The sequence below is a fragment of the Phragmites australis genome, chromosome 22, assembly GCF_958298935.1.
Source record: "Phragmites australis chromosome 22, lpPhrAust1.1, whole genome shotgun sequence".
NCBI lineage: Eukaryota > Viridiplantae > Streptophyta > Magnoliopsida > Poales > Poaceae > Phragmites > Phragmites australis.
Window position 1 is genome coordinate 22811722 of NC_084942.1, and position 7834 is coordinate 22819555.

General features: G+C 44.4%; 1 protein-coding gene and 1 long non-coding RNA gene across 2 annotated transcripts; one reads left to right on the forward strand and one right to left on the reverse strand.

The window, feature by feature from the left end:
• Positions 1 to 2686: 2686 nt before the first annotated feature.
• LOC133905590 (uncharacterized) lies at positions 2687 to 4275 on the reverse strand. Its single transcript, XM_062347411.1, has one exon. It carries the CDS (start codon positions 4138 to 4140, stop codon positions 3295 to 3297), a length of 846 nt encoding a protein of 281 aa, XP_062203395.1. The 5' UTR covers positions 4141 to 4275; the 3' UTR covers positions 2687 to 3294.
• Positions 4276 to 5909: 1634 nt separating this feature from the next.
• LOC133905411 (uncharacterized) lies at positions 5910 to 6424 on the forward strand. The gene is made up of 2 exons (XR_009907606.1): positions 5910 to 5975; positions 6041 to 6424. It is a non-coding gene; the product is annotated as an uncharacterized LOC133905411 (long non-coding RNA).
• The last annotated feature ends 1410 nt before the right edge of the window (positions 6425 to 7834 follow it).

Sequence of the window (7834 nt, forward strand, 5' to 3'; positions counted from 1 at the left end):
GTGCCACGTGGTTCCTTTCGAATGGCTCCATTCCAAAGGAGGCCTTACTCAGTGTATAGGACTAATCGCATCACAACAGGTTTGTATGCATGTTGAGCTCACCACCTTTCAGGGCCGTAATCCGTGATCAAGGATGATTTTGTGCTAGACATTTCCAACTTGGATTTATAAACTTGCCAGTCAACAAATTAAACTGCGATACATGACTTGATACAACTCAAGATGCTGAATTATTAGTGCTTGATTCAAATCACACAAGCTTAGATTTATATATTGTTTCATGTCACACGAATGTACACGTAGCATGACAGCTAAGGGTAAGTAGTAGTATGTCAACGCTTCTCTAGATTATTACGGTTGAGTGATCATACATGTTGGGATAAGTACCACGATTTTCTAGCAATCAATCGTAAGCAATCAAATGGTAAAAAAAGTTAAGCTATCTTGTCACATAAAGTAAATTTTATAGGTCTTTATTGTACAAAAGATCATCTCTCATATAATGATATGTGTTCACTCTTTTTTTTCTCATCTTCAACTCAACCATTAAATTACAAAATAAATAGTGTAAATAGAATCTAACGAGAATTTTTTAGACAAGATCCTATAGAATTTATTTGGCCAGTATCCCTACTAGAGGTAACTAGTAAGTGGTATGTGATTGGATAAATGTATTACTTTCTTTCCTGTTTGAAAAATATGTGTATCCTTGCATATGTGTGTGTGTGTGTCTATATATATATATATATATATATATCAAAATATCAATTTCCTCATATTTTGAAGCCAAAATATCTCATATTTTACACTGCAAAATAAACAGCACTGCAACAAACATAAACAAAAATTTCAAAAACAAGAGTTAACAAATGAATTAACCCTGTTCTCCAAAACAAATATCTAGGACCCTCCCCCATCAACAAACTGTGATTCACAGTGTTACACCCAAGCTGTCCCCACCTGTCAGTGACTGCAAGCCTATCCTTGCATATATGTGTGTGTGTGTGTGTATCAAAATATCAATTTCCTCATATTTTGAAGCCAAAATATCTCATATTTTACACTGCAAAATAAACAGCACTGCAACAAACATAAACAAAATTTCAAAAACAAGAGTTAACAAATGAATTAACCCTGTTCTCCAAAACAAATATCTAGGACCCTCCCCCATCAACAAACTGTGATTCACAGTGTTACACCCAAGCTGTCCCCACCTGTCAGTGACTGCAAGCCTATCCTACCTATGAATAAATATCACTATTAGGCAGGCTAGCTAGCTGGTACTGTTCATGACAGGCATGTACCACTGTTCCGTAAGAAATTCATCCGGCCTGCTCCTCCCTGCATTTGGATCCTCATGTCTGGCCAGAATAATTAGGTTGATACAAGTAAGTGATTTGGATTCTATTCAGGAGCCATTTAAAAATTCCGTACTTGTAAAGACCATGAGCCAAAAGATCTTGTCGTTGTCAGAAATTCAGAACCAAGTTGATTGCTGAAGAAGATCCCTATCTTGGGTTTGACATGTGGTTTTATATTTTACTAAGATGGTTTTCGATGTGTTTATTTTAGTTGTAGATTATAAAAAACAGTTTTAGATTATAGATTTTTTAGAAGCTGAATTATAAAAAGCTAAAACTATTTAGCATCTTAGATTGCTAGAGCGTTGGATTACTGTTTTTGATGTGTAATGTCTGTAATATCCCTAGCTATTGTGAGTATATATTTTTTCTATTTATCATTTTGTACACTACTTTTTCATATTTTTAAATACGAATTCACAAATTGAAATAGCAAATGATACATCATTTTGTCCTTACAAATGACCTTCACGGCAAGCCACCAAAAACAGTAGCTGCTCTCCTCCTCCTGCCTCCCTTGCTCTCTCACGCGCAAAACTCCACATCGTATAGCACCACTGAGCAGTAGCTGAGCCATGGTAGTGCGAAATCCATCGTGCATGAGCCGGATCTGCCCAGCCAAACCAACAAGAAGACAGAAGCAGCGTAGCTGGGAGGTCCTACGCATTTCTCTGTCACGCATGCGCTCCTCTAATCATCGCTGGGAGACAAAGAGCCAAGCTCATCTTCCTCAGCTCCAACGTCAAGCTCCTTCAACCCCGTCGACGACCATCTACTCCAAGACCCCTATGTCTTAATCGAGGTTGTGGCAAGTATCGACGTCCCTCAATCGAGGCCTCGAGCGCACCACTTTTGCGTTGGCCTGATGCCGGCATGGCTCATAGCGGGGTCTGAGCACCGCCGCGCCTGTTGCACGCCGCCGACTACGCTCCGGTCGATCCCACAAGCCATGGGCCCCCGGGATGGATCTGCCTCCTTGTGACGAAGCTGCTATCACCCTCCTTCGGTTGAGCCGTCGTTTTCTTCGCCGTCGCCGCCGACATGCAGCGCTGCCGGCCGACAGGGAGGGGCGGCGGGGAGGAAAGAGGGGTGTTGGAGGTGCCTCGGCAGAGAAGAGAGGGGTCATGCAACGGGGAGGTGTGGGGAGAAGCCGAGCAATCTAGATGGCTGGATTGTTATAGTCTTGGGTCAGATTATTGTAATATAAAATTAGAATCCGGGTGCTTGGTACGGTTAAAATTGTGGAATCATAATTTTATAATCTTAAACTAAAATAAATAGGTTCTTAAGAAGGGAAAGTGCAATTTTGAATTCCGTCCAATCCAAAATTTAAAATTTTCAACTTTTCCCCATGTTTATCATTTCCTCTTTTACAGTGGTAACATAAGCTTTGTTAGGAACACACGAATTTTGTTCACAGAAAACAATTCAAACACGCGGAGGTTGATGAAAATTCTGGAGTTCTTGCAGTGGGCCCCCTCTTTCTGATAATTCTTCAGGAGTTCAGGACAAGACGATCTTGGTGCAGGACGTACGCAGAGGGCACTTGCAGTTAACAAGGCGGCAGCAGCAAACTTATTCAACTCTCCTGCTCTGCCTCTTGTTTTATTATTCCCATGCATGCGTGCGTGCATGCAAAATCCAAAGCCTGGCCTCACAAGTCACAACTGCTACTGTGCTACACGATCTCGATCTTGATCCGTCTCCCCGTTTTGATGTACAAATCTCAGCCTTGATTTTGATGTCCCTCTCACCTCACTCTTCTGCACCAGAAGACTACCAAGAGGAGCCAACAAAGAAGAAGCTACTAGTGCAAGCACAACACACACAACAAAGAAGAACCCCCCCCCCCCCCTCTAAGATCCTAACAACTAGAAGCATCTGCATGGACGTGACATGAAACATGAGAGCTTGATTAATTTGCATGGATGCATCAAGCTGTTGCAGCTTGCTCCTTCTCCAGCTGCAGCTTGATCTCCCTGTTGAACCTGGTGATGAACTCCTCCACCTTCCGGTTCAGCTCCTCGTCCGACAGCCTCGAGTACTCGCTCTCCTTCTCCTGTTCCTCCGGCGCCGTCGGCCGACCCTCCGTCGCCGTGCGCCGGAGCTGCTTCTCCTCCCTAACGACCACGCTCTTGTCCTGCACCGGCACCAGCGCGTGCGAGTGCGATGGCCTGTGGCTGTGTCGCCTCCTCGTCCTCTCCTCCCTCGCAAGGCTCCTACTCGCCGTCAGCCTTGGCCTTGCGCCGGCGTCGGTGGACGGGCTCAACATAATCTCTCTGCTCTCCGCCGGCTTGCTTCCCACTTGTTCTGCTTGATCGTTTCCCACGACCAATGCGTATGCGTGGTCGTTCTCGGCGATCACCGTCAGGTCTCCTTGCTCCCTCACAACCGATGCTTGGTTCTTGACGACCTCCACAGGCAGCACCACCTCGTCAGAGGCATAGACAGCCGTCGACGCGAGGCCGTTCTTGACGGCGGCCTGCTCGCCGCCGGAGACAACGAAAGGGGGACCGCTGTCGTCGTCGACAGTCGAGGAGGACGAGCCGAAGAAGAGCATGCCGGAGTCGGCGGCGATGACGATGATGATGGAGTTGGACATGAGGAACCAGAAGGTGGTGTCCCTGAAGAGGGCGGCGGGCGGGACGTGGAGGTAGGAGACGTAGAGCACCGGCAGCGACATCACCAGGATGGAGATGGAGACCGTCCTCATCAACTGCTGCGGCTTGCTGCTCCGTGGAGGACCTTGCATGTTCAGGAGAGGGAGCGTGTACTGCATATGCTTCCTTCCTTCCTTGCTCGCTCTGGCCTGTGGCTTTGAGGTGTTCTAGGCTTCTAGCTTGTGTGTGGGAGAGAGAGAGCGATGGCTTGTAGAATGTTCTGTGTGAGGGAGGGCGTGTGGTATGACTTATGAGAGATGTCCTTTTATAGCAGGGCAAGGGGAGAGAGAAAGAGATGTGGCCTAGAGAAATCAGAAATGTGAAACCACTTGTCAAGCGACCACCGGCACCATTGAAATTGCTTTGAGATTCATGCTGCCACAAAACCCTCCCTATACTCTTCCATCTCACCGCTGCTCGCACGAATCTCAAAGTCAATTTAGTGGTATGACATAGTAGTACTACCGAGCTACCGTATGCACCGACCAATTAACTCTAAAATAATACCATTCTTTTAGAAGTTAGGTAAACAAAACAATTCACTTATACTTTAACATGAACAATATAATCGGTAGCTGTCTAAGCGTGAAAAACCGCATAATATGACTGTGCTAAGTAGTAAATGCTAATTTCTGTGTAGTTGTAGGTTTATGGTTCCTATGTGTGAGAATGATTGGTGTGTCGAGAGAGTGCATGGATAGATATGGGGGGGGGGGGGCAATGTGCCATCACTGGTGGTACTAATCCTGTGGCTAGACGTGGTTTTGTTGCCTGAATGGCGAGGGCAAGGGCTGGATCAATAATGCTGTTGAATTTGGGCGTGCAATTTGCAGAGGCAGGGCATTCACTGTTTTGATCGGCCGGTTTGATGAGACCAGATGGGTCTGCTTGAAGTACATGTTAGCGGGCAGGTCAGGACAGACAGTGGTCATGATAGCGAGAGACTATAATAGAAATAGTCATTTGAATTGGATTATCAGTGCTAACTATAATAAAACTAATATTGTTAGAGTATCAGTACCGTCATAACTTCTTGTGCTTGATCGACGATCGAGCCAGGTTGAATCGGCACTGATACTCAATATTAATATCGGCTCTTGAAAAAATCGACACATATACTTTAGTTCCGGCTGGTAAGTATGATCCGACACTGATATTTTTTATTAATGTCGGTTCATATTATAATCGACACTGATAGTGCTGTTGGACCTAAAATTATTATTGATCCCCTTTTTTTTTGTCTCACAGACCCTCTCACGTCTGCCACCGTTCCTTATCCTCTCGATCTATCCTCTTTCTCTCCACAGTCTACCATTCCTTATCCAACTCCCCCCCTCTCTCTCACACACACAAACACACACACAGAGGAGTCTCAGCTCAAACTCCCCATACCTTGGATCACCACCGATCCGGCCGGGGTCAGCACGGCCTACGTGCTAGATAGCGAGAACGTCTAGGCGAGCGTGGAGGCGTCCGTGCTCGCATTCAATGGCCGGGCCGCACCCGTGCGTGGAGGATGAGGTGTGCGACGCGTGGATCAACACCATAGACTAAAGCTACGGCACCGCTGCGGTACCAGTAGCGTTTGTGGGCTTCGACGCGACCACGGGATGCCTCACCTTGACGGAGAGGGCAACACCAAGTGATGGCACAGGGCGGCCATTCAGGTTGCTGTTCCTGAGCATGTCATCGGCCCCTCGTCTGACCGCGCGGCGCTGGCGCGCCCTACAAAAGAGGACTTACGTGGTACGTGCAAATAGCAAAAATAATTCCGCATGCACATTAGTAGTTTTCCACCACATAATTCTTTACGATTGTGCGTGCCCGTACGCATGCAGAGTGCCGAACCACAGGTCGTTAGCAACAAGAACCACATGTCGTTAGCAGGAAGACGAGCAAGGCCATGTCAACGCCCATCATCCCAACCAAGGACTCATAGAGTCCCGCGCCCAAGGTAACTTCGGTAGCTAAAATTGAAGTTTCCTCCATTGAAATGCTCCGATTCTCGGTATTCTTAAGCCATCGCGAATTCTTCCAATTCGCAAAAGCACGGCTCGACCACCCATCACGATCACCAGAAGTTGGCCAAGCAGCGATGGCAAGCACTCCCCTCGAGACCATCCTGACCGGAGCAACGATGGGTGGGATCACATCATCGGGGACAAGGAAGTAAACAAGATCTACATTGCTCTTCATTCTTTTAGATCATCTGATTCTTCTCAGTCCTAAAAAAGTAGCTCTGTTATGTTCATTTTGAGCACCAATATCTCTATATCTCTCTGCTTCTGTTTTATCTGTGGAAGTAGTAGACACCATGTGTATATTAAAATGAACTCCCTCTATATTGAGTAAATTGAGATGAACTCCCTCTATATTGAATAATTGAGATTGAGTTGTTGCAAATATTTGTTCAATGTTGTGAGATGATTGGAATGAAGATGTCATCAACTCGATGCATCGAGCGGGCTGTTTTCAGTAGCAGATTTTTCCTTTTTTTGGAAAATAGCAACACTGTCAGCTCGTGATAAAGAACCGATATTGATACTCAGACTATCAGTACTGATTTTTTTATCATGAGCCAGCACTGATAGTCTGAGTATCAGTGTCAGTTCTTTGTTATTGACCAACATTAATACTTATTATCAGTGATGAGTAATCGTCAGTGCCAGTTTAAAAACTACCACTAATAATATTTTTGAGCTGGCACTGATGATCATTTCTGTTGTAATGAGTGTGAGAGAGATCAGATGGAATGAAGTGAGAAAAAATCGTGGTTGTGCCTTAAAAATTAATTAGGAACACACTTGTGTATATCCACACACAACCTAACTGGCTATATATTCTAGGTAGCATGCATCAACTTTGGCCCACAACCATACCGAGGTGGTGTAGCTTGGTTGAATTCCATGTGTTCAATTAGCTTTTCAAAAGGGGAATTGCTTTTGGGATTTCCCCCCTTATTCTTTTTCTGGACTTGGCATATGATAAGATCAAATTCAATTTATGAGGTAAAACTCTTGGAAAGGTTTCATTTTCCATGTGAGGTTAGAACATGAGAGAGATACCAATTATATTTAATTTGTGAAGGACAAAAAGGTTGTCAATGATACACTGAAACCAAGATTTCATTTGACGATTCAGAGACGGCCGAAAGGCCCGGTTCATGACATCTATTAACACGACAGGAGGTGCCTCTCATCCCAACTATAATTTCACCCTTGTGGTTGCGAACTAAATAGATGTACTACGAAAGCCTCAGCTCGCCACTATCCACAGCTAGCCAGCTCGATCAGTAGTGGCTCGACTGTGATTCACACATCCAATCAGAATGGGATGGGTCAACTGTGATGACCAGACGTACAAATGCAAGCAATCCATGGCAAAACCAAACTGAACCTAGCAAGCTGTGCTATGTTAATGAACTTCTTTCTGAACATCTTATCATTCAGTCACTCGATCATTATCACAGGAGCTGGACACTCTTGTGCTAAAGGTATCTTAGTTTTAGTTTTAGATTATAAGAATTTAATTTAGTCTGTAGAATTTATAAAAACTTGTTCTTACTGTATTATGCACTGTAAAATTTTATAGTACAACTTGATTTATGTATTACGAGAATTAATTTTTATATTATGATTGTTTGTTTTTGTTTTTGTTTTTGTTTTTAAGACTAAAATCTATAATCAAAATTAAAAATAAATATGACCTAAAAGCGAAAAGCAGTGCATCGGGTGAGAATGATTGGGAGCTAGCTACCAGGTTAATTCGGGACACAAACAAATGATCAACACCAACAAATTAAAGGAGAGTACT